We start from the raw sequence: 25,574 nt of genomic DNA, 5'->3' as shown, positions 1-25,574 counted from the left end.
CCTTGGGAGGAGCCCGAGGTGGGGGTGTGGGGTGACAGTCAGAGTGATATTTATCTTTCTATTGGGCGACAGACTGCCAACGGTTCCGGGAGACTCAACTCACTCTCCCTGGCAACCTCTCCTTGGCACAGCGTGAGGGCCCATTCCCCATTTGAACAAGCAGGACAGGAATTCCCAGAACAGTATGGCTGGGGGACCCAATGGGGCGCCTGCTAAGCCAAGGGCACTTGCATATGGTTTGAGGAAATGGAAACCCAGACACATCACCTATTAGATTCTCCATTGTGATGGGTGGTCAGGAGCAGGGTTGGTTGGGCATCTGAGACTACAGGTAAGATGTGGGATACAGGGGTTTTGAGACCAAGGATGGATAAGGAATCCTAATTCACAGACAGTAGTTCTCCCCAAAGGGCACCCTTCTCCTCTCCCACAAAACAGCCTTCTCTGTGCTACCTCTGTGTCTCATATAGTCCTACAGACCAATAAAAGTCATACTTCTGTGCCAGACATACTCTTTGAAGTGTCTTGCGTATATTAATAGACTAGATATTGAATGCATTTAAATTTCCCACTAACCCTGTCAGTTAAGTATCATGATTAGCCACATTTTACAGATGAAGAAACAGATACAAATAGGCTAAGTGATGTGGTTGAGGCCACCCAACTAGAAGGTGGCCCAATCAAGATTCAACAAAGTAGGATTTATCATCTGTGTTGCAGAGGGAGTTCAGGCTCCGGGAAATCAGTCCATTTGCTTGAAATCTCACACCCAGAGCAGAGGGTGGCAGTGATAATGGATATTTACCCAGCAGAGGGGGTGGGGAGAAAAGGCACTGCTGACCTTGTCCTTGGCCCTGTTGTTTGGCGTGACCTGACAGAGGGACAGACTCCAGTTTCAGTGGCCCCAAAACTGTGATCTCCAGGAAGGAACATTTGGGCCATGAGTCAGCCCCAGGTGGTGGAGACTAGTCACATTGGCCTAGTGTCATCACCCTGAACTCCTGACCCCAGTACCGGCTGACCTTGCGGGTGTCCCCTCACTCCTCGGCGGGAAGGGGGCAGGGAGGGACAGGGTCTGAAAGCCAATGCTTTTCCCCTGGGAGCAGCAGAGACAGAAAAAACACACTCGGTTCTTAATGAAACAGCTACTGCTGACTGTTGCCACTGGGACACCTGAGAGCTGGCAGTGAGGTGGGAACTTTTTATTTGAAGTAAGTGAATTATAGCATTGCACCCAAGTGCCCCCAGCATCCTGCCACCAGGAGCCCCTCACACAGTCTGAGCACAGGGAAGAGCCTCCCCTTCCCATGCATTCTTTACCCGCTTTGCACCTCACAGCTATCCCCAGCACACAGCAGAGGGCAGCAGAAGCTTGGCTCCCAGGAGCCACTCCATAAGGCCCTCACCCTTCTACCACTCAGCTGGCACTGAAAGGCGAGGCCTCTAGTGTGTGCCTCTGTGGACTGGAGGGGTGCCAGGCCCCCAAGATGCTCTCCAGCACAGCTCTACTCCTGGCACCCACCCACGTGGTTCAAGTGCTTGCAGGGCCCCTGGCTTGACCAGCTCTTGGACCCATCCAAAGGAGCCAGCACAGCTCAGGGTCCACATCTGAAAGGAGGGGCTGAACCACGGGTTGGGGATCTGAGGCTGGGGCAGCTACAGGAATGAAAAGCAGAGAAGCTTTTGTCTGGGTGGTCTCCTGTCCACGGGGACAGGGTCAGAAAAGGAAAATCCAGTGAGAACAGAGCCAGCACTAGGAAGAAGTCAGGGTCTGCTGGGGCTGTTGTTACTGCTTTGGGCAGAGGGGCTTTGCCCCCAAGAGATCAAGATGGTGCCCAGAGGCTGGCACCACTATTCCCATCCTTATCAGCTGCAGGGTGTGCATACGAGGGGTGAGCAGAGGAGAAAGGTACTATGTGCCCCCTCCAAGAAGAGAGGCAAGACAATGATGGGGAGCCCCTTCCAGCCAGGCTAAATCTGCATATGTGAGTGGGAAAACGGGTGTGGACAGGTGTGTGTGCGTGTGACTAAGGGTGCGGGCCAGTGTCCACATGTGCATGCAGGAGGAGCGGAGCGAGGGTGAGTGTACCCACAGTAGGAAGGATGTGGTCATGGCTGCAATGTGGGGTATAAACAGGTTAAACAGACACCTGGAGCACCAACAGGAGAGACTAGAGGGTCAGAAGGAATAGCCCAAGACCCTCCCTCCCAGCACCCCTCCCCCTCTCCAGGCTAGAGCATGTGGAAGGCAGCAGAGCGAGGGGGCCTGCAGATGGGGTGTGGGGTCCACAGGTGTCCACAGACAGAAGGGCCCCAGGCGCTGGATTTCCTGGGGCATCTATGAGTCCTCGTGCTGATTACAACTATGATTCGTGGCCCCCAGGGCCAATCCACATGGGGCTCCCCAGGAAACTGTGTGTGCATGAGGTTGGCTACCTGTGTCTTCACATGGGCACACATGCTGCTCACACAGAGGTTCCCCCTCAGCCTCCAACCCAGCGGTCTCGGCACCCCTCTAGGCACTGAGATCCACCACTATGTGTCGGTACACAAGTGTCTGTCCCTTGAAGCTGGGGGCCAAGAGCAGTTGGGCGTCCCCAGCAGGCATGTAGCAGAAGGCCCGAGGGGCCTGCACAGCCAGCTCCTGGAACCGCACAAACTTCTGCCGCCCTTCATCCCACTGGTAGATCTGGGTGAAGGAGAAGTCACTGCCCAGTGCCAGGTAGCGGCGGCCCCCCACAAGGAAGGGCTGCAGGGCCAGGGAGCCCCGGGAGGGCAGGGCCTGCACCTCGGAGAAGCGGCTGCCCTCCCAGCGAAGGATCTTAGAGTCCCCAATGTAGCGGCTGAGGCACAGGTAACTGTCACGTCCGGCGCGGAAGTGTTTCACAGCCTGGGCATCAGGCACCTGGGTCACCTCGCCCTGGGCCACAAACTGCTTCTGGGTGCGACTCCACTGATAGATGACGGGAGCCTGGGAGCTGCTGGAGACAATCAGTCGAGGCTTGCCCTCACCGTCCACAAACTCCAGATCGGTGTCGCGGTGCCAGGCGTGCAAGGCCTGGTGGGAGTAGAAGCCATTCTGGTGCCAGCGGTAGAGGCTGGTGGCGCCCGCCTTGGAGCTGTCGGCCACGGCAAAGTACCAGTCACCGTCGATGCGGAAGGCCTCCAGGTCGTTCGGCTTGCGCACGCGCTGCGGGTCGATGTCCTGCAGCTTGGTGAAGCGCGTGGTGTTGGGGTCCCAGTGGTAAATGTAAGAGCCTCCAAACAGCTGGGCCACCACCACATACAGCTGGCTATCCACCACCATGGGCTTGCAGTGCACCGCGGAGGGGGCTGCCGGGAAGCAGAGAAGCAGCATCAGGCAGTGCATGCGCCAAACGTCCCGCCTATACCACAGCCTCAGAAAGCAGGGTCAGTTCCTTCTGCCTCTGGGCCAGGGCTAAGGCCCTCTGCTACAGTAGCCCCTCTCCACTGAAGGTCATCTAATTGTTTCACAGCTAGTAATCAATCTCAGCATCACCCTCCTTCCACTCTTGCCACCAGGGTTCAAATATAAGCTGACACTGAGCACAAAATAAGTTTTCCTAGATATTGACCGACTGTTGAACCATAATGTCAATTATTAAATTTATATTATGTGCAGTAACTGTGCTAAATATGAGTGCATTGCCTCAATTAATCATTCTGAAACGCACCCTATTATTTTACCATTTCACAACAGAAAAAGACTGAGACTCAGAACTAAGTGACTTGCCCAAAGCTATCCCACTAGCAAGTGGCCAGGCAAGGGGAAGGAGGGAGTGTTTGAGCTCATCCACAGCTGCGCAAAATGACAGCTTGCTGTCTGGAGAGCTGTGTATGAAAAAGCATTCTCCCAGGAACTCCCACTTTTGAAAGGCTTTTATGGACGAGAACAAGTGTACTTGTGCTCACAATCAGATTGGTCTGACGCCTTTGCAGGCACCCAAAGCATATAGGGACACACTCCTCACCTGTCCTGGGGTCCCCAGTCATCACCTTCACCCACCCTCCTCCTTTCCATCACCCCACCTCTCCTCCAACGGAATCCCGTGCTGAGCCTCAGGCTCTGGCAGTCAGCACCCAGGTCCGTCCCACAGCCTTGGTCTGCCTGCCCAGCTCCTGATGATTACCTAGCTCCTGAATGGCAGCTCAGACCCTCCTTGCCCACACACACTTGAGTACCTCAAACTCCAGCTTACCAAAACTCGGCTGCACGTCTACCCCAGAAACTGCTCCTCCCTTTCTTCCAGTGTTCTTGTTGTAAACTTGTGGCACCACCTAACCACCCTGTCCAGCAATGTGGGAGTCCTTCCCTCACCCACAGCTGATCAGTCCCCAAGTCCTGTCAACCCTCCCTTCTGCTTTCTAGTACAGTTTGTGTAAAATTCATGTCATTTCATCCTTAAATGTTTGCTAGAATTCACTGGTGGAACCACCTGGACCTGAAGTCTTGTGTTGGGGAAGGGTTGTTTGTGTGTGTGTGTGTGTGTGTTGTTGTTGTTTTTAATGACTTCAAGTTCTTTGAAGACAATAGGGCGATTTAAATTTTCTGTTTCCTCTTGTGTCAGTTCAATCCTCTTTTCTAAATATAACTCTCCACCCCCACTGCTGCTGCCCCAATCCGGGCTCCAGCTGACCCTCCCTACTGGTCTGCCCACATGTCCTACCCCATGGCTAGCCACTCTCCACGATGCTCACAGAGGGAGTTTACTGAAACACAGACTGGATTGGTTCACACACTTTCTCAAAGCCTGTCAATGACCTGGTCCTCATCTCGCTCAGGCCTCATCTGCCACTTTCCACCTTGAACCTTATGCTGCAGTCACATGAGCTGCTTATTGTTTACACATGCCTGCACTCCCACGATAAGCTGTTGCACACCTTCTTGACTTTGCTCATGCTGTTCCCTCTGCCAGAACACCCTTCCCACATTTTATCCCTCCTAGCTAAGGCTCCCTTGGCCTTCTAGATTCAGCGTAAACTCGGTCAATCCCAAACTGAGCTCACTAGCTGCTCCTAGCTCCTCCTCCTCAGCTCACTGGAACCCCCTAGGGATTTAAGCCAGGAAACTGGTCAGCACCTCTGACTCATCCTTCAGAGGTGCCCTCAGCTAGGCATCCCTTCACTGGGAAGCCTTTCTTCATTTCCCAGGGTAGGCTTCTCCTCTGTGCTCCCAGAGCATGGTGTTCACATCTCCCTCCTAGCACCAACATATTATGTGGATGTTATCTGTGTACGTATCAGCCTCTCTCCAAAGACTGAAACATTCTTACGAGCAGAGACCATGTCTCATCTATCCTTCTCCCTATAGGAACTCAATGGAGAGGAACAATGGAGCCTACCCGCCCACCCAGCACAGCCAGGCCTGGCACAAGTACCTGGGATTCTATCATAGTCTCGAAGCTGCCGTTCAACATAGTCCCACTTGAGGACAGCGCAAGCACTGGCACCCGGCTGGGCCAGAGCCACATAGAGATCGCTGGAGTAAAGGAAGGGTTCAGCTGACACCGCCGGGAAGGACAGGGTCTGGTACAGCACGAAATCTGCAGGGATGGGGGTGGGCGGGGAGTAAGAGCTTGCTGGGAGGTAAGGGTTGCTCTGCTGGGGAGACAGGAGGTTGGGGGGGTTAGGCAGTGCCTGTGGAGCTGCCCTGGAGATGCCTAGCCCGAGGCCAGAGGCAGGTGCACCTCCTACCTGTGGTGATGCAGTCGAACTCCCGCAGTGGCAAATCCTGCACCTTGTGCTCTTGGAAGCGGGGCGGGCTGGCGCAATAGATGGGGGCCACCGTGGTGTTGGTGTGTGCCAGCCACTCCACCAGCCACTTCACTTTGCAGTCACAGTTGAGTGAGTTGCCCCGCAGGTCCCTGATCACGAAGGTGATGGAGGGGACACAGAGGGGGACAGACTGTCAGCTGCTCGGCCCACCCAGGCCCTTGAGGTTTCAGAAGTAGATATTATCAAGGCTGTTGCTGGTTGCTCACATGGCATCTTTGCGCCGATTAGAAAAGGGTTCCCCTCAGGATGGATGCAGCCCCATGGACACATGCTTGGCCAGTGGAGTGGGGGCTCAGTTCAGCCCCTACTTACCTCCTTAGGCAGGTGCCTTTTGCAGTGCATGAACTGCACAACTCTGTTCTGTACCCCCAGTTCCTTCCATCCTTCCACAACCCAGGGCGTTTGTTTTCTTGTATAAATACTGATCAATGACTTTGGTTATGTGACCAGACTTTAATGTAGATTCAAATTAAGCATACATTCAGAAAGCACATGTTTAAAAAACACACACATAGTGTCTCATGTGCATTTTAAGAGAGCCCACAGATGCCTTGAGAAACCCTAACTTAGAAGCCTACCGATATATGTATATGTTACTCTTACTCAACCTACCCTTCCGGGAGTCCCCCATCCCCAACCCAAGCCCTTCCAGCCTCTCAACACCTTCTGATCCTCCCAATCCTGGCTCCCACAACACTGCCTCCAGGGACATGCCCCCCTGTGGTTCTGTTAAAAATACTAGGACTCAGGCCTTACAAGTCACTCAGGATGTCCAGGGGCCGAAAGATGTCTCTAGGCAGCGTCTGCAGGTTATTGTTGGCCAGTGAGCTGCAAGAGAGACGTCTGGGTTACCTAAAGATCGCGACTGAGGCCAAAGGCCATAGGAGATGGGGATGGGAGTGGGGTGGGCAGGGCTTTGGTTCAGACAGTGTATGCGTGGAATGTACTCACAGGTGTGTTAAAGACTTGAGTCCTCTGAAAGTAAACTTGGATAGTGCCCAGATGTCATTGTTCTCAATGAAGCTGGCGGAAATGAGAATTGTTTCAGTCATCTGTCAGGATTTCAGGACCGCTTCCCCAACCTATTGCCTTACACCCCACCCAGGTTCCAGACCATGGCCCTGAGACAGGCTTCCACTCCAAGTCTGGTGATTATTAAGCCTGTGGTGACAGGGCATCCAGGCAGGATGGTTTAGATAGAGGGACAGATGAAATGACCTCTGCTTGGGTCCTGCAGTCGGATGATTCAAGGGCTCTCACTTCCCCCAGGATTCCTCAATCAACCTCCCCTCTCAGCCCAGCCTGGCCCTCTTCCTTCCTCCCTTCGACTGCCCATTTCCCCTTTCTTTTCCACGCACAGGTACTGCAGGTGCGACAGTCCTGTGAAAGAGTTGTCTCCGATCAGCGTAAACTTATTGGAGTTGAGTAACCTGGAGAGACAAAAGCAAAATTAGAGCTTCCAAGGGCACGATTGCTGCCTCAACCCTGGGTTTCCTCAAGGCCTGGCTGCCCTGCCTCCCACCTTCGGGACCCCAGCAGAGAACCCCAGAGCAGCCTGGATAACAATACCAGGCAGGAGCCTATTCTGGTCCCAGAAACTCCCAGGGTCCCCATTTTCTCCTAGGGTAAAAACAGTCGGTGTAGATTTCTGCTGGCAAGCTGGGTCCTTCCCCACTGGTTCTCTCTGCTCTCTGTCTCCTATCCTCACTCCCCACCCCTCCATCTGGGACTGATGGTAAGAAGGAGGTGGGGTAACTCCCATGTACGCTCTCTTGTGACTGGGACTTTGAATGTAAACAGCCCCTTTTAGAATTACAGGCTATCTGGTCTTCCTTCTGTTCGGTTTTTCTTCAAATCCTGGGCTCACCTGTCTTTAATATGACCCCTCTCCCCTGCAGTGTCCACCCTCAACCCAAGTTATTCCTTTGGGTCTCCATTCCTAACTGGGCCCCAAACACCCACTTCTTGGCTTTTGCATGAGACCTCTGCCCTTCTTCTCCCCAACTGCTGCTTCTTCCACCCCTCCTGACTCTAGGCTGCTCCCCCTTTTGTGACAGATCCCATCGGGCATGTAAGGGTCACCTGCTTCTTAACCTCCAAAGGCTACCTACATGGGTTCTCCTCTCCCCAATCCAGGATCTGTTGCCTTCCACTGCCCACCCCTCCCACTGCCCATCCCTTTCCCCAAACCACCACCCGCCTTCCTCAAGGCCCTGTCCGTACAGGAACTGCAGCAGTGGCAGGTGGGAGAACGCTCCGTCCTGGATCTCTGAGAAGGCAGCATTCACCAGCGTCCTGCAGGGGACACCTGAATCAGTATTGTGGGGAGTATGCAGGGACTGTGCTGGGGGGGGGGGGCGGGGTGCATGGTGGACAGGGCAATAGTTTCTATAGGCACTTGCCCTGGAAACTTGCCATTCCACCAGCCTGGCCCTCCACCTGGGCCTGCCTTCCCCTTCTCCTCACTGCCTGCCTTCATCATTACCCACCCAGCCTGCCTCCCTGAGCACTGATGGCCGCAGGTTCAGCTTCCCCTGCAGCCCAAAGAAGGTTCCATTACCCACACCTTCCTGATCCTCCAAACACCCACAGTTGCACTGGGTGCTGTTGAGGGATGGGACCCTGGGATGGGAGTGGGGGGATTAGCATTGTGCTCGTTTTATTTCCGGAAGCTGCTGCTGCAAGTGACAGGTTGGCTGGCCCTGTGCAGAGTGGCTGGTGAGACCAGTGGCAGGCGTCTGCCCATGCCAGGGTGCTGTGGGGCTGCATTGCACTTCTACCCCTTCCCCTGCTGCCTCCTTCCCTCCCCCTACTAGAAGCCTTTCTGCCCTTGGTGTGACATCACAGACAGGGACCCACATGCTGGCGTAAACAACCCGCCCTGTCTCCCCAGTCTTGAGCCCTGCACATAGTAGGTCTCATTGATGCTGCTGGTGGTGATTCCTTTTTGGCCATGACCTCCTGCTTTCCCCAGCCATGGCTGCTGAGCCTGCATGACTGCAGAACTCCCTGCCTGGCTGATACCTTGAATCTCCAGTTCTTGAGGACCCCCCTGGAGTCCTCCTGCTTTCCACACTCAGTAGAGGGGAAGCGGGGTTCTCCCCGTCCACTCCCAGAGCTGTTCATGCCTTCCTCCCTATCTTGGCTCACCACCACCCCCACCCCTGCCCCCCCCAGGCCAGGGCTGGGCACTCACAGAGAGATGACCTCGGAGGGCAGGTTCCTGGGCACTGCCTTAGAGTCCACGCAGAAGGCCGTGTCCCTGGTGCAGGAGCAACTGGGCGGGCAGAGGGGCGTTTTGGGGGGCCTCTTGGCACTGACCTGCAGCATCAGGCAGAAGCCAAGCGTGGACAGCAACAGCAGCGGGAGCCGGGAGCCCAGTCTGGGCCGCAGCCCCGCCATGCTGCCGGCAAGGTTTGCCTCCGGCCACCGGCTGCCCCTGCCCCACCGCTCTCTGCCACTCTGCGGGCTGGCACCGCCTGGCCACCGGCGGCCGCTGCCGCAGCGAGGGGCCCGGCGGCCGGTTGCGGAGGGCGGGCTCCTCTAGCTCTCGGTGCCGGCTGCGGTCCTCTGCCCTGCTCGCTCCCGCGAACCGACTGGGATTGATGCGCGGAGAGTAGCGGAGCCGAGGACTGCCCGGCCGGGCTGGCTGCGGACTGCGGAGGCGGCCGCGGGGGCGCGCAGGGCGGAGGGGGGAGTCCCGGGCTGGGAGTAGCCAACGACGGGAGTGGTTGCGGCCCTGGCCTCGCTATGCTGCATGCCCTTCCGGAGGTCTCGGGGCCATCTGCTTGTGCCTGGCTTGCAGAGCGTCTGTGCGTGTGCGCGAGGTACCCTTGTGCATGCAGATGGCAGGACGGCGTGCACACCTGTCTCTGCAGGCCCAGGAACAGATCCCCTTGTGAGGCATTTCTGCGTTAGGGATCTCCGTACGTGCCTCGGTGTTCCCGTGTGCGTGCCTTGCCCTCAGGGGACACGTCTTCTAAACAGATTCAGGGGATTGTTGTAAGTGACAGGTGTCTACCTGCATTCACATTTGTTTCCACAGCTCATGAACAGAATGTGCCATTGTGTCTGTGTGAGCGGAAAAGGGGAATGTCATCACTGAAGCTGGCGTGGGAATGTGTGGAATTCTGGAACATTTCTCTGGCACAACCACAGCCTGTGGGAGCTGGGAAGGGCCTTGGAAGTTTTCCAGTCCAGCCCGGTGTTTAAGAAATGAGGAAACTGAGGCCAGAACCAAGAGGAAAGTAGCCAAGCTTGATATCACACCTACTATGTGTTGTGGACTCTACTTACTCCTGTCCACCTTTGGAGGCAGATGATATTAATCTCATTTTACAGAAAAGTAAGACTGACAGTACCAGGGAAAAAAAAAGTGACAGAGCAGAGGTTTAAATCCACTCTGCCCAATTCCAGGCTTCACAGTTGTTCTTCCACACCTGGGGTTTTCAGTGTGGCCCAGGCAGCCCAGGGATCCTTGAGAACCTTTCAGGGACTCTTTGAGGTCAAAACAATTTTCCTATTAAAGACATTATTGCCCTTTTCACTTTCATGCTCGCACAAAGTACCCTGGAATTTTTTTCTATTAAGCCAGAGATGAAAGAATTTTGTAAAAATGTAAAACAATAACATTCTTCTCTCTAAATTTTTTTTGCTTTGTAAAATGATTTCACTTAAACTTTATGTTATTTATGTTATGTAATGGGTTTATTATTGCTATTTTAATGCATTAATAAATATTTTTTTAATTTCTCAGAAAATATCAATAGCTATAACTCACATAAACAAAAGCTCTTTGGGGTTCTCAATACTTTTTAAGAGAGTTAAGGGACCCTGAAACCAAAAAGTTTGAGAGTTGCTGCTCTATGCCATGTTACCTCCCAGGGCTGTGGGTGTATGGTGTGTGTGTGTTGGGGGGGGTGACTGTCCCAAGAGCTCCCAGGTACAGGACAAAGGGAGCCTAGAAGTCAGGTGACTGGGCTCCCAGTCTGGTGCTCTTTACACATCAGTCCAGGAAACCGAGATCACCGGGTTTAAGATGCTTTCCCAGCTGACCTCAGCATCAGCCCGCAGGGTATCCTTTGGTCTGAACTTAAGTCCATGTTCTGCCAGACAGCGATGCCCTGGCCCTTTGAGGCATCCAGCTTCCCGTGCTGCCTTCTCCACGCCAGCTCATGGGAAGATAAGCAATGGGGGTGGGGAGGGTGGCTGAGGCAGCTGGGCAACCATCTTCACTGGTCCCTGGCACGGCTCTGCCCAGGACACAAAGGGCAGAGTGAATCCTGTCCCGCCCCTGCAGCTGAGGGGCTGGAAGGAGAAAAAGGGAAGACACACATAGAAGGAGGGGCTATTGTGGGGCTCTCCGCTGCCACAGTTCTCAGAGGCTTTGACCCAGAAACAGACAGAAAGGGGGAGGCTGGGTCCTACTCTTAGCTGGTAAGAACTGCCCTGGGAGTTGAAGTAGATGGTAACAATCATGGACTTTCACATCATGATGTCATTGGATTCTCACAACAGCCTGGAGCTGGGGACAGGCAGACAGTACTAGTCCCATTTCACGGATGAGTACTCTAAAGCCTAGAGAGATAGAATGTCTCATTCAGGATCCCAGAGCAGGCCAGTGAATCACCGAGTCTTCCACATACTGAAGGAATGAACTATTGACCGTTTGTCAATGAGCCCCCACATGTGTGGGGATAGCCTTATCGTTGACTATAATTACACATCGGGTGCATGCAGGCTCCTTGCCCTATGGCAGGTACAAAGAATCCTCAGGAAAGCTTGATCCCAGGGCCAGTCTCATGGCTGGCAGCTAGGTTGAGAAGATAAGGCAACAAAAAGCACCCATATAGCTAATGAGAACATCAGTGAGTGTTAAGTGGCAGGAACACATGTGTCAGGGAGACTGGGAGATTTTGGAGGAGGGATGGGACACTGTAGGCTGGGGCGGTAAGGTCACAGAGTAGGTACTATTGGCTCTTGTTTGGCCTTTTAGGGTGGGTGGCATTCAGAGAGGTGGAGAGGTGTTGAGGGTGGGCTTTCCAGAAGGGAAAAATGGCCTAAGAAAAGGCCAAGAAGTGAGAAGCCTGCAGTAGAGGGCTAATGTGAGGGGCAAAGGGACAGCTATGCGTGACCAGTTAAAGCTCCCTCCCTCCTTCCTTCTCCAAATTTCCCAAGATCTCTACCAGGTTGCTGGCAGCATCTGAACTTCCCTTATGAAACTGGAGAGCATCCTTCTTTCCAAACTTCCAAACAGGCAAAAATGAGAGAAAGGAAGGAAGGAAGGAAGGAAGGAAGGAAGGAAGGAAGGAAGGAAGGAAGGAAGGAAGGAAGGAAGGAAGGAAAGAAGGAAGGAAGGAAGGAAAAGGAAGAACTATAAAATTTATGAGAAGTACAGCCTAGGGGCAGCCTGCAGGGGAGACTGAGGACCGGAGAGCATAGAGGCTTCTCTCCCAGAAAGAGCCCCCTTTCCCAGCACCCTGTGATGATGGCAAGCCCAACCAACAGCACCTGTTCAGAACAAGCTCCTCAGCTGGGCTAGGCAGTCCCCGAGATGCCCACAGGGACCTCCTGATGCTTGCAGTTATCCTTGGCCCTCCCGCTGGCCTGCTGCCCACCTGGCGCAGGCCCAGTATGTGTGAGTCAGCCGATCAATCCCAGTGTTGCCAGGACAACTGGGGGTGGGAGTGGGGACTCTGGGGGATGTCTTCTGCATCTGGCACCTGCACACAGCTGAGGCTGCACACAATTGAGAGGAGGCTGCTTCCCCCTCCTCCATGAACCCCTCTCCCCGGTTCACTCCTCCGAGGACACTGGCTGCTAGAGGCTTAGGCAAATATTTAAAGGGGCAGTTGGGGGTGGGGCAGTGAGGGGGGTGGTGGGAGCAAACATTTCCTTCCTTCTCTCCTTCCCCAATCTTCTCAGGGGCTCTCAGCTCAGATGCCATGCTGTTGTGCAATCTGGAGGCTGAAGGCCCTCCAGCTGGAGAGGGGGTTGTTGTGAGGACAGGGGAACCTGCCAGGGCTGAAGAGTTGGGGTCTGTTCATGATTGAAAGGCAAGGCCAAGGTGTGAGGGAGCCCCTGGGCAAGGGATAGGAATGGAAACAAAGTGTTGGAGTTACAGAGAGGTGTGGGGCTCTGATTTACACACTTGTGAAAGTTTAGAGTTAAAGGTGCCATAGAGCACACCTGGCCCAGCGAGCAGAGGGGAACCTGACAGAAAGGATATAGCCATTGGCAGGCTTGTTTAGCACAACGAAGCAACAGAGATGGCTTTGGGCAAGAGGAAGAAAGAGATAGAGGGGAGGAGAAGGTCCACAAAGTGGATCCCATTTGGGCAAGTAGTGTTCTCCAGGCAAATTTAGGATCAGAGGATGTAAAAGGAAGAGTGCAGAGGGGAAGGGTGATGGCAGCACCAAGCAAGTGCACTGATTCAGGGATGAAGAGATTGGGAGCCCATCAGTCACCACACCCAGCCCGGTGCAAGGCTTTCTGGACAGAAGAAAGAAGTGTCAGGTGTGGAATCTGCAATCAAACGTCTTCAGTTTGATCTCTGAAAATGGTTTGCCATTCACTTGACACAGAACACCCCACAAAGTCATGCAAATCAAGAGGCTCAAGTCTTTGTGTTTATTTTTAAAAACACTCATGAAACTGCCCAGGCCATCAAGGGTATGTATGTCCGAAAAGCCAAGGATGTCACTGGACAGCCGTATGCGCCATTCTGTCGTCACAATGGTGGAGTTGGTAGGTGTGCCCAGGTCAAACAGTGGGGTTGGATGCAGGGTCGGTGGCCCAAAAAGAGTGCAGAACTTCTGCTGCACATGCTTAAAAATGTAGTGAGGAACGCTGAGGGTTTAGATGTAAATTTTTCTAGTCATGGAGCACACCCAGGTGAACAAAGCTCCCAAGATGAGGTACAGAACTTATAGAACTCTTGGGGGAGGAACCCCTACGAGTTCCCCCTGCCACAGTGAGTTGATCTTTACTGGAAAAAAGCAGATTGTTCCTAAACCAGAAGAGGCGGTTGCACAGAGGAGAAGAAACGGAAGAAACAAAAATGTTGGCCTGGGAATAAATTCAGCATCAAATGAATGCAAATAAAATAAAAGCAGGGGGGAAAAAACAAACAAACAAGCCCATAGCAAAGAATGAAAAACCTCATGTTAGTAAGAATTTGTAACTGGAAGGGACAGAGTTTTCAGAACTTGGAAAAGAATAGCTGGGGGCAAGTCTGAGGTTAGGTAAGGAAATGTGGGAGACAGCAAGTAGAGTACTTGAGGTGAAAATCTGAATGCTCCCAGAGAACTTATGAATGATTTATGAACCTCCATACTGATGTCTTCAGCAGTGCACGATCTGGGGCCACAGACACTGCTTCCTCACTCCCATTCCTGGAGCGTACCCCTATGCTTGGGGTAATCCTTTAGCAAATGTGATGGACTCCCCATTGGGCCAGACCCTTGGCTGCCTGAGAGGTACAGCCTGGAAGAACAGGGAAAGCCACAGGACTGCAAGGACAGGTGCCAGCAAGAAAGGTGGGCATGCCAGGAAGATACTCACGGTGAGAGGTGCAGATTGCCCAAGGGTAAGTTTGCTCAGCTCACCCAGCTTTGCTTTCACCAGGGCCAAGAGGACTCATGTGCCAGAGCAAGGGCCCTTAGGTGCTCTTGCAGCTGCCTTATCAAGGCCGTGGTTCTGGAGGGCCAGGAACAAACAGACTTCAAAGCTGAGGGCTTGGCTGGCAGATGGTTGCTGGGTCCTTCACCTCTGTCCCCTCTCCCTCCTGGCACATATAAAACCCTAGTCTCACACTTAGGAGATGAGGAGGGGAAGGTGCCTGCAGCAAGATGGATGTGGGCAGCAAAGAAGTCTTGATGGAGAGCCCACCGGTGAGTGTGATCATGTGTGTGTGCATGTGTGTGGTGGGCCTTTCTGGGCTTATTTCCTCATCCAAATTTATTCGCTTAACCAACCTAGGATTGTGCTAAGTTAGAGCAGGGACACCGACCACTAAGACATGGCAGCCAACGATTCTAATATGAGTGGCTGAATGGCACCACAGAGGTCAGTGGAAAGGGCTGTAGAGGGCACTGAGTAGGAAACCACTACTTGGACAGTCATTGGAAGAACCACAGAGAAAATGGCATTCCAGCTAACTCCAGGAGAATAAGCAGGAGCTCCCCAAGTGGAGAAGGAGGAAGGCACTGCAGAAAGAAGGGCGGTAGGTGTAAAGGCACAGAGGTGTAAGAGAGCATGAATTGTTTGGGGAACAGAGAGGGAATGGGCGTGGCGGGGGTTCCAGGGGTTTGGAGGAAACAGCAGGAAATATAATTAGTGAAATAGGCTCTCTTGGGTCTCTCCCAGCCAGACCTCACTTCTAAGGTTCTGTTGGTTTGCTGGAATCCAGGCCACCTCCTCCTCTGATGTCCTCATCCTTCTTCTGCACGACCATAGCATAGGTTGCTCAGCCCTGGGAGGGTGTGAGAGGGTGTCCAGCTAGTGCAGGGAGAAGGGGCATCCTCATGACTTCATAACTGTCTCCTCCCCACGCCACCACATCAGGACTACTCAGCAGCCCCCCGGGGCCGGCTGGGAATCCCCTGCTGCCCTGTGCACCTCAAACGCCTTCTCATCGTGGTCGTCGTGGTGGTCCTTGTCGTCGTGGTGATTGTAGGGGCCCTGCTCATGGGTCTTCACATGAGCCAGAAACATACTGAGATGGTGAGCAGGCCTGGGAGGAAGTGGGCAGCAAGTACAGGGCATGCCAGACAGATTGGCTTGGGGGGCTGGGCAGATAGCAAACTGCCCTAGAGGAATGAGAGGAGGCGGCAAGGGGCACCTCGTGGAAGGACAGAGGCAGAAACAGGGTGGCAAACCTGGCCTGGGCTTTCCCATCACCCCTACCCCACATTGGGACAGCCTGTTCCTTCCAGCACCTGGTTCCACTCAGCCTCTCTGAGCTCTCAGGGAAGAAGGAATTGCATTTGAGTATAGGGGATTGAGAGTGGGCATGAGTACTGAAGGGACAAGTGGGGAAAAAGGAATGCCAGGCAGCGCTGTGCCCTCCCCCAGGTCCTGGAGATGAGCATTGCGGGGCCGGAAGCTCAGCAACGCCTGGCTCTGAGTGAGCGTGTGGGCACCACTGCCACCTTCTCCATTGGCTCCACTGGCATCGTAGTGTATGACTACCAGCGGGTGGGTATGCCTGGACCTCTTGACCCTGGCCCCAGGGGACCCATGACACGACTTTGCTAGATCCACCCAGCTGTGCTACTTCATATACACCCACCTTTCCCCATCCTCCGGTGCTTTTGCCTCCCTGGGGGTGCCTGAGCCCCAAATTCCACTATGACTCCCTCCTGTGCCCAACCTAGAGGCCCAGGACAGGGCCCAGCTCATTCCCTAATTAACTCCGGGGTTCCTATGCCCAGCTCTTGATTGCCTACAAGCCGGCACCAGGAACCTACTGCTACATCATGAAGATGGCTCCGGAGACCATCCCCAGTCTTGAGGCTCTCACTAGGAAATTCCAGAACTTCCAGGTGGGTGTGAGGGTGAGCAGGAATGGGTTGTCGCTCTCCCAAGGCTGCTGGGACTTCTAGGAATGCCTGTGTGCGGCACAAGGAGTTGGGAGCACGTTGCTCAAGTTCTGACCCTGTAAAGTGCTGTTCCTCTGGGGCTGCCAGGGAAGTGTCCCTCTCCAGACTCACCTGCTCTACACCTTCCCTACCCTTTCCCCAGCCCCACCCCACCACCCCACCTCCAAGCTGCTGGTCTTAATTTAGCCCTCACCACACACAGGGCCTTCTGACTCCAGCACAGACCCCTCTTTACTGGTGAGGAAACTGAGGCTCAGAGAGATTGCTTCACATGCCTGAGGTCCCACAATGAGGGCCACAGGTGAAACTCAGCTCCCAGGCACCAAATAAGGTGTTCTTTCCAGGTGAAGCCTGAGGTGCCTCCTGCTAAGCTGAGCCAGGAGGAAGGCCATGACACTGGCTCAGCATCCAATGGGGACCTGAACTTCCTAGGCAACACCGTGAACACCCTGTGTGGTGAGGTGCCCCTCTACTACATCTAGGATCCTTCAGGTGAGCAGGTGTGACCTCCAGGGCACAACCCTACCACCCCACCCCCAGTCCCTCTCCTTCACATAATACAGTGTTTCTTTGCTTTCCAGGGCATGCGGAAGCCCCAAGGGGACAGGAAAGATCCATGAGCAAAAGGTCTTTTGCAGACAGGCAGGGAGCTGCTCCTGCCACACTACAGGAACTGGCCCTAGAGAAATGGGGATCTGTGGGGAGAGGTGGGAGGTGGGAACAGTCAGACGAGAGGTGGTTCCTAGGGATCTGAGGGCTCCTACCACAAGAGAATAAAGCATCCTGATTGAAAAACAAAGGGTGTCCCTTTTCTCTCCTCCCACAGTCCCGAGGTCCTGCTCTTGGTGGTGGGGAGGGGAAAGTAGGGCCTTGAGGAGCAAAGGTGGCTTTCCCACTCTTTCTGGCCCAGGGTGATGGTGGGGAGAGAGGACCTGGGAGCGATCAACGGGCTTTAGGCGCCCTCTAGTGGTGTCTCCCGAGAGAGGGCGGGAGACCGAAACAACTCTAGGGACAGGGACCGCTGTGCGAGAGAGCAAGGATCGGAGCGAGGGAGAGACCGAGAGATGCAGGCTGAGAAGCGCGGGTGGTGACCAAAGGCAAGAGCGAGGCACGGGCGGCGCGAGCGACCTGACAGCGTGTCCCGCACCGGGAGGGGCTCGGGCCGGGCGCGCGCGGGAGAAACACCGCTAGAGGGCAGCTGGGGGGGCGGTCGCCGCCAGCACCCCGGGGCCCGCACCCCTCTCCGGCCCGCGCCCCGCGCCCCGCGCCCGGGCCGCCCGAGCCTCCTCCCGGTGCGGGCCGGCTGCTCGGCTTCCCCGCCCCGGCTGGCGCGCCGCCCGCGCCGGCGGATCGCGGTCCCGGCCCCCAGGAGGCCGATCTCCGGGCGAGAGCCCGCCCCCCAGCGAGCTCATTTCCCTAAAGGGGGGGGGGACGAAGGAGGGAGGGCGGGAGCGAAGGAAGGAGAAAAAGAAGGGAAGGGAGCGGAGGGACTGGAGGAGGGAGCGGGCCGCGAGCGGGCGGCCAAGGGGCGGGGGACAGGAAGGAGGGCGGCGAGCGCAGGGAAGGGGAGAGGTGGGGAGCGCGGGGGGAGCGGGCGGGCGGGGAGAGCGGCGGGCGGGGAGGGGAGCGCCTCCCCCTCGCCTTCAGCGCTCCGCTTCCCCTCGCCCGCTCCCGCGTCCGGGCGCGACCCGCCGCTGCCACCGCTGCCGCCGCCACCGAGCCCGCCGCCGCCAGCATGCCCGGCGTGGCCCGCCTGCAGCTGCCGCTGCTGCTCGGGCTGCTGCTGCTCCCGCGCCCCGGCCGCCCGCTGGACTTGGCCGACTACACCTATGACCTGGGCGAGGAGGACGATTGGGAGCCCCTCAACTACAAAGACCCCTGCAAGGCGGGTAGGCACCCCCTGCCCCGGGGCCGGCGGGGCTCGAGGGCCAGGCGCGGGCAGGCCTGGCCCGGAGGCGCGGACTGCCGGAGATTCGGGGTGGGGGAGGACGGTCCGGTGTGGGAAGCCGGGAGCTGCCTGGTTGGCAATGCAGTGGGGAACAAAAGAAGGAGGGAAAGAGGGAGGGGAAGTTTGGGGGACTTTTAGGACTGAACTTTTGCGCTGTTTGTGGAAGCCTCTGCCTCTTGTCTTCCCAGAGTATTCCTGGGGAAAGCTCCCTGGGTCCGGAGAGAAACCTGTGGCCAAGGAGGCTTTTCCTCCCGCAGGAAACTTTTCTGGCCAAACTCCTGTGAGTGTGTGTGTGTGAGTGTGTGTGTGTGCGCGCGCGCGTGTGCACTATTTCCTTCTCCCCGGTCTCCAGCTCCAGGACATTAGTGTTTTCCAGCCTGTCTGTCTGGGCTGCCCTGAGACTGCACATCTCTCTCCCTGGTATGGGGTGGCCTGCATCTCCAAGGAGCAGGTTTCCTGAGGCCACCACCCAGCCCAAATGGAAGAAGAAAGGGATCCTCTGAGATCATGCTCCCTGGATGCCCCGGGGTCCCCACCAGTGCGGCAACTTTCTGGGACAGAGGAGACAGCTGTCAAAGTCAGAGAAGCCAATACAGGAGGGGGACTTACCTATGCCCCTGTGTGGCAGGGGCTCCCACCAAGACCAAGTTTGAGGGAAAGGGGGAAGTACAGAGAACTCAGACACTGTATATCAGCTCTCTCAGTCCACAGACACTGGAGGGTTATTAGCCAAGATCAGGAGCCTGGAGTGTGTGTGTGTGTGTGTGTGTGTGTGTGTGTGTGTGTGTGTGTGTGTTGTTCTTTGTCCATGAAGACCCTGGGTAACCTCTTCACTCCTGCTGGGCCCAGAGGGGTCCTGCCCCTGGAATGACCAGATAGCCAGGCACTCGGGCTATTTGCCTGATTGGATGACCCTGAACAGCCTGCCTGCAACGAGAGAACACACAGGGCATAAGATATCAGAACCTTTCCTCGACTTCTTGCCTCTGACTTCAGCCTATCTCTGAATAGCCAGAGCCAGAGTCAGTGGCACAGTTCCTAGAGTTCTCGGAGTGCCTGTGTGTGGCACAGGACTTTGGGGCAATTTGCTCGATTCTTGATCCTGGGGCCCCTTATCTGGGTGAATGGACAACAGCAAACTTGGGACTAGGAGCCCCTTCCTGTGGGAGGAGGAGAAACCAAATCCCTCTGTCCTTTTTTCTCCACCCCTGCTGGGCTGTGGGTAAACCACAAAGTTGGCTGTCATCTTTCTTTTTGGGCTTGGGGTGGGGGTGATGCTAAGTGGATAGAGAGTGGGCTTTAGAAGCAGGCAGACCTAGCTGTCAATCCTGGACCCACAACGCATTAGCTGTACAAGCCTTGGGAATGTTAATTAGCATCTGTGACCTTCGCTTTTCTCACCTGTAAAATGGCACTGATGATACGTCTGTCCACAGAGTTGGTGGTAAGAATTAAATATGAGAACATACACAAAACACTTATTAGAGCTTAACACACACTAAATAAATAATAAATGCGCACTAAATAAATGTTGGCTGTCTACCCCCTGTTTTCTGTGCCTCACACTCTCACTTCATTTTTTTCTGAGGGAATAGGCTTGGTTTTCAGAGAAAGGGAGTGTCTCTCTGGCCCTGTCCTTGTGTCACTTATTCACTCAGCTGATTTGCATTTACTGAACGCCTTATATGTGCCAGGCCCTGGGCTTGATGTTGTTGGAGATACAGAGAAGTATAAGGCAGGGCTCCTGCCCTCAAGGAGCTGACAGTCCAGGAGGGAACAACACATGGGGACTTAACCAACAGCGCAAACCAAGATGCATTGTATGCCACCCTGGAAGGAAAGGACCTAAAGTCTCAAGGAGCTTCTTGCCCCTTTGCAGCTCTGGTGCTGGTGCTGGTGGTGGAGAAACAGTGATCATAGTAGGCTGGGAAGGTTTGGGGGTCTTCATGGAGGAGGCGGGCTGGGGCAAAGCCTTAAAGAATGGATAGGAAGCCAATCTGATGTATTTCACTACTAGTTGGAAGTTGCAGTGATTTTCAGAGCAGCAGGAGACTGAGGGCTTTATCCCCAGTCTCAGATTTCATGTTGGGGTGGGGCTGGCTGACTTGGAACTTCAAACGAGAGTTTTGGAGAAAGCTCTTCACCAGGATGGAGTGAGGCCGGTGGGGAGCTGGGCCAGGCATGAGGGTGGCCCAGAGGGCCTGAGAGCCTGACAAGGCCAAGATTCAGGGTCAAATCAGGCCTCCCTCCTGGGCGTGACTGGTGCAGTCCTGCCTCCGCCCTGACTTCCTAAGACCCCACACCCACATCCTCAAGCCTCAGGTCCCCAGGCTCTTTTCTCTGTTTCTCCTGCCGGACTTTGCCTCTTGCCCTCTCAGCCCTGATCTCCTGATCTTCAAGGGCTGGAGGTGATCGTGGCAGGTGTGCCTGACTTTTTCACATATTGAAGGTTTGTGACAACACTGCGCCAAGCAAGTCTACTGGCGCCATTTTTCCAATAGGCTCAGATAATCGTTAGCACTTTTTTCAGCACTAAAGTGTTTTTGATTAAGGTGTATACATTGTGGTGTTTTTAGACATAATGGTGTTGCACATATAATAGACTACAATACAGTGTAAACATAACTTGGATATGCACTGGGAAACCGAAAACTTCATGTGGCTAGTTTTATTGCGGTTTTCACTTTATCGCAGTGGTCCGGAACCAAACCAGCAGTATCTCCGAGGTATGCTTGTGCTTCTTTGGATGCAATAGGTGTTCCTGCTTACCTCTGCTCTCGACCCTCTCCAGCTGTCTCCTCTTCCTCCTCCTCCTTGCACACGGAGGACCGAGAATGAAAGCCCCATTGACTCTCGGCTCACCTGCAATCTGTCACGATAGCCAGACCCCTTCATTTGAAGTCACCTCTTGCTCTTACTCTCCGAGTTATGGTTACTGTTGCAGTAAGGGCAAAATTAAGACCCTTAATACCTTGGAGAGGTTCCTGGATCTTCTGGGTGAGACCAGAGCAGTGTACAGAATGCCGAACTGGCCTGTGTGTGGACTGGGAGCTGGATCCATGATGCCCTCTCTCTCTCTCTCTCTCTCTCTCTCTCTCTCTCTCTCTCTCTCTCTCTCTCTCTCTCTCTCTCTCTCTCTCTCTCTCGCCCTTGCTCAAGGAAATTGCAAGTCAGCCCTGATTTCTTGTATGTCAAGTTGCCAAACCATCAAAGGTGTCATTTCCTGAGATTCCCAGCTCCATTTGGCTGTCCTGGTAACTTGGCAGTGACTCTCAGGGTTCTGGGAGAGAGTTGGAGGCAGGAATTGGGACCAAGTTGCTCCTATAAGCAGAGAAGCCCATGGGGGGTGGCAGGTTAGCTCAGGTGGTTAAAGCGCGGTGCTCTTATGACAAGGTTGCCGGTTCAATCCCCTCGTGGGCCACTGTGAGCTGCGCCCTCCACAACTAGATTGAAACACTACTTGACTTGGAGCTGATGGGTCCTGGAAAAACACACTTAAAAAATAAAATAAAAGGTTAAAACAAGAAAAGGAAAGCCCATGGGACTGCTCCTGAGCCAGCCAGGACCTTATATCAGCCTCAGGTGGCAGCTCAGAGGTCTGCTTTGGGAGATGAAGTGGGCCAGTAGTTCACTAACTCTCATCACCATCCTCACCCCAGGGGCCTTGTGGCCCAGGTTTGGACTTCAAGGAGCCTCAGAGGACTAGGTTCCAAGCTCAGGAGACTGAAAAGCAATCCCTTCTCCAGCCAGACCACATTCCCCCTCCAGACACTCTGAATGAGTCACCCACCCACTAATGCCCCTGCTCCCTGAGTCACCTTCTCTTTTAGGTGCCCCAAGGGAGGAGGAAAAGACTTACCATCTCCCTGGGCTCCAGATGGAGGGGGACTAATGGGACTCCCCAGGAAAAAATTCTAGTTTCTCCAGAGATTTTTTTGGGAGAAGATATTGGGGAAGATGGGAAGGAGTAGAATGTGTTATTCCTTAGACCACTAAGGACCTCCTAAGGGAATAGGCTAATCTCTCTCTCTCTCTCTCTCTCTCTCTCTCTCTCTCTCTCTCCCCCACCCCCTCCATTTCTAAAGGTGTCCTTTGGGGGTGTGGCCTGTGAAATGGGGTATGTGCATCCAGTTATTTGTGTGTGTAAAAACACTAGGGCGTGCACAGAGAAGTTAGCTGAGTGTGTTTTTGCACATTTTGGGGTGTGCCGCTGCTTTATGGCCAAGTCTGTTTAATTATGCATGTGGGTGCTCTTGAGTGCATGCAAGTATGCGTGCAAACTTGCACCAGTGTATCAGTGTACAATACGTACACACGTTTGCGGGAACTTGAGCATGTCCTTTTCCAGCTAGAAGCTTGCATTTGTGTTAATGGCACCTGCGTGTGCTTGGTATACATGGCACAGGGGCTCCATCACACCAGCCAGCTCCTCTCCTGCCCCACGGAAGGAGGGGCCTTGCTACACCCCAGGGAAGGAGACGTGCACTCAGAAGGCCAGCCTGAAGGATGGTACATGGGCTCTAGTGCACTCTCTTTTCCCTTTCATACTCCTGGGCCCTGGCTGTGGAGCAGCCATGAGTGCTCCCAGCTGGTTTTCAGCCAGAAAACAAAAACTTTTGATTCCGGGTTAAAAACAACTACTACCCTGACTGACCGTGGGGCTTTCTTCCTAGTAAAGAGGGGTGTCCTCACTTCCCAGCATCCAGATTACTTCACTTCCCCAGGGGGAATCCCAAGGGAGCAGGGCCTTTAGGCTCAGCTCCTGGCCATAAGGCTTTCCTGCACACCCCATCTCTCCCCACCCCCACTGTTCCCACGCATTCTTCAGCCATGACATCCCCACCACAGGGCGCCCGCTCTGCAGATGAGCTCTGCGGCCAGCCCAGGCCTTGACCCGCCTTCCACTTGCCCTGTCCACATTGCCCTGGTCCCACAAGCCAGCACAGTTCCGTGGGCTCTGTCCTTGGAATTTGAGGTTCTGCTTCTGAGCTCTTTGGGTGGGGGGTTGCTTCACTCGGCTGGAAGGCCAGTTTGGGTGAACCAGTGTGCCCTGGGAAAGGGGAGAGCTGAACTTGAGCTTATCGGGTTGTTATTGGGGTAATATTAACAGTGGCCATTTAGTAGCTGCTCATTGTGCTCTAGGCTTTGTGCTAAGTGCTTTGTTTACATGCCTGATTTCATGTAAATAAATCCTAGGAGACAGTTTCTTTTCTTAGCTCCTCTTTATATAGGAGAAAATTAAGGTTTAGAAGAGTCTATATGACTTGTCCGCTAGAAGTTGCCAGGTTAGGATTCAAAGACAGGTCTGCCTGACTCCAAAGAGCTTGCTCTTTGCTGCTATGTCCAAAGAAGAATTAAGTGTCCAGCCATGCATATATGGTGATGTCCGTGGGTGTGGGTGCGTGAGCCTAGAGGTGCAATGTCTGTGCAAAAGGGCAAAATGTGTAAAGATATGGGAGTGTTCATGTGACCCGTGAGTGCCTGTGTGAATGATGGCACATAGGGACCCACCATGCCTCCTTGAAATGTATCTCCCATCCCATCTCCTTCCTAAGGACACCCTTGCATGTCAGCTGAGAAGTGTCTTCTGTTGCTGTCCCATCAATTGCTGAGCCAAGGCCACCAAGGGTGATGTTTTAAGTAAGAGACTCTTTCTCATGGGATGGAAGGGATGCTAGGCCACTTACTACCTGGTGACCTTGGGCACGTCATTTACCCTCTTAGGCCCAAGTATTCTGATCACTAAAGTCAGGGAGGTGGGCTGGAACCTAGCCACCAGGTTCTCTCTCCATGTATTTGTAATGGGACACTCCTAAGCAAATGCGTGGGTGGAGTATGGCTTAACGGGCATGTACTGGGTGGACCAGGATTAAATGAATTCATTAACATGAAAACACTTTGTCAACTGGAAAACACCACATAAATTTCAACAGACATTTATACAAGGTCATTATTGCTGCGATTGCTAGCTTAATGAGTTCAGAACTTGCGCTTGGTTTCTGTGTGTGTTGGGGCTTGTGCGTGTGTGTTTGTTAGGATTGTCTGCGACTGCGTGTGTATTTTTTGGCGGACATGTGTGTCTGAGTGTGCTTTTTACAGTACGGGTTCTGCAGAAGTAACGAACGTGAGTGCAGTGAGCACTGGACTGGGAACCAGGAGACCTGAATCCAGCCTTTCTAGTATCTAGCAGCATGGCCTGGGTGAAATCATTTCCCTTCTGGGCTTCCATTTCTGCATCTGTAAAAAGGAAGGTTAGAAGGTTTAGCCTAGATAACTGCTGAAGTCACTCTCACATTCTGCTGAGCCAGCGTTCGGTCATGGCTACAGAAGAGTGTGTATCTGTGAGCACGTGTTTGCAGACTCAAAGAATACTGACGTGCTACTTCACTCACACATTATCCAGTGCCTTCCACCTTTCAGGGCATTGCCAGCCCTGCTTGTGTGTACCGGGATGATGTCTCTGTGACTTTGCAGCTCGGTGTTGGATGGCGTGGGTGCGGATGCTACCTTGTATCCGAAGGAGCACCCACCCTGTGTGTCTGATTCTGTGTATGATGATGTTGTGTGTGTGTGTGTCCACCCAGAGGCCATCTGGGGAGGAGAAACCTGTGTGCAAGGCCTCAAGGTTAAAACAACTTGTGTCATGCTGCCTGCCAGGCCTGTGAAGCACTGGGATGAGAAGCAGATGTCGTCGCCAGGGTGGAGCTGCAGGGAAGCTGCCCTCTGCTCTGCCTCCCGCCCTGCCCCCCATCCTGTTCCTGCTTGAAGCTCACATCTGAGCTCCTTCCAGAGCGCTCAGTTCTGAGGCCTCTGCTTCCTCTCGCTCCCAACTTCTTAAAAAGCAGATAGACTGTTTAGCCCATCAGTCTGGAAATACCTCCCCAGTTCCAGAAATCAAAATGGCCTATTAAGGGGGCTCTTTTCCCCCAGACCCTTCTTTCTCCAGGGAAGGGACCCTGAAACTCCAGATAGGAGTCACTTGAGAACTGTTGAATGTTTTCCTCCTGGCTGGGAAGCTCCCATCATGTGTCCTGGTTTCCCTAAGGTGACTGTCTGCTCCACTTCTTTTTCCTGTCCTCTCCTCATTGTAATTCAAATGGCATTTGTGGAGTGAATATCACCCGCTCAACACCAACACCGTGCCAAGGTCATGGGCCCACAAAGTAAACACTCTATTATCCCACCCCCTTCTACTCTCTTTATAGCTACCATCACTGTCTGGAATTCTC

At 54.0% G+C, this 25,574-nt stretch overlaps 3 protein-coding genes across 7 annotated transcripts in view; 2 read left to right on the top strand and 1 right to left on the bottom strand.

The window, feature by feature from the left end:
- Positions 1 to 1,141: 1,141 nt before the first annotated feature.
- On the bottom strand, positions 1,142 to 9,637 carry LGI3 (leucine rich repeat LGI family member 3). Its single transcript, XM_081076749.1, has 8 exons — positions 8,993 to 9,637; positions 8,020 to 8,091; positions 7,155 to 7,226; positions 6,748 to 6,819; positions 6,553 to 6,624; positions 5,716 to 5,885; positions 5,400 to 5,564; positions 1,142 to 3,333 (listed from the first exon to the last, which is right to left on the bottom strand). The coding sequence occupies exons 1-8, from the start codon at positions 9,196 to 9,198 to the stop codon at positions 2,516 to 2,518; spliced, it is 1,647 nt and encodes a 548-aa protein (XP_080932875.1). The 5' UTR covers positions 9,199 to 9,637; the 3' UTR covers positions 1,142 to 2,515.
- A 4,805-nt stretch (positions 9,638 to 14,442) lies between these two features.
- On the top strand, positions 14,443 to 17,193 carry SFTPC (surfactant protein C). Its single transcript, XM_081075916.1, has 6 exons — positions 14,443 to 14,687; positions 15,361 to 15,519; positions 15,871 to 15,993; positions 16,230 to 16,340; positions 16,742 to 16,889; positions 16,979 to 17,193. Exons 1-5 carry the CDS (start codon positions 14,646 to 14,648, stop codon positions 16,877 to 16,879), a joined length of 573 nt encoding a protein of 190 aa, XP_080932042.1. The 5' UTR covers positions 14,443 to 14,645; the 3' UTR covers positions 16,880 to 16,889; positions 16,979 to 17,193.
- A 776-nt stretch (positions 17,194 to 17,969) lies between these two features.
- BMP1 (bone morphogenetic protein 1) overlaps positions 17,970 to 25,574 on the top strand; it is a 38,155-nt gene continuing 30,550 nt past the window's right edge. For 4 of the 5 annotated variants that reach the window (XR_013995072.1, XR_013995073.1, XM_081075911.1 and 1 more), the window contains exon 1: positions 18,003 to 18,286. Coding sequence is in view for 3 of the 5 variants with exons in the window: in XM_081075911.1 (XP_080932037.1) it covers positions 18,133 to 18,286 (154 nt within the window). In the remaining 2 variants the exon portion in view is untranslated. Of the gene's footprint in view, positions 18,287 to 25,574 lie in introns of all 5 variants that reach the window. The other variant, XM_081075912.1, reaches the window with a different exon arrangement.

The sequence above is a fragment of the Rhinolophus hipposideros genome (assembly GCF_964194185.1).
Source record: "Rhinolophus hipposideros genome assembly, chromosome: 16".
In the NCBI taxonomy this organism is placed as follows: Eukaryota; Metazoa; Chordata; class Mammalia; order Chiroptera; family Rhinolophidae; genus Rhinolophus; species Rhinolophus hipposideros.
Note: the sequence above shows the minus strand (reverse complement) of the source record. Positions and strands in the feature narration are given on the sequence as shown.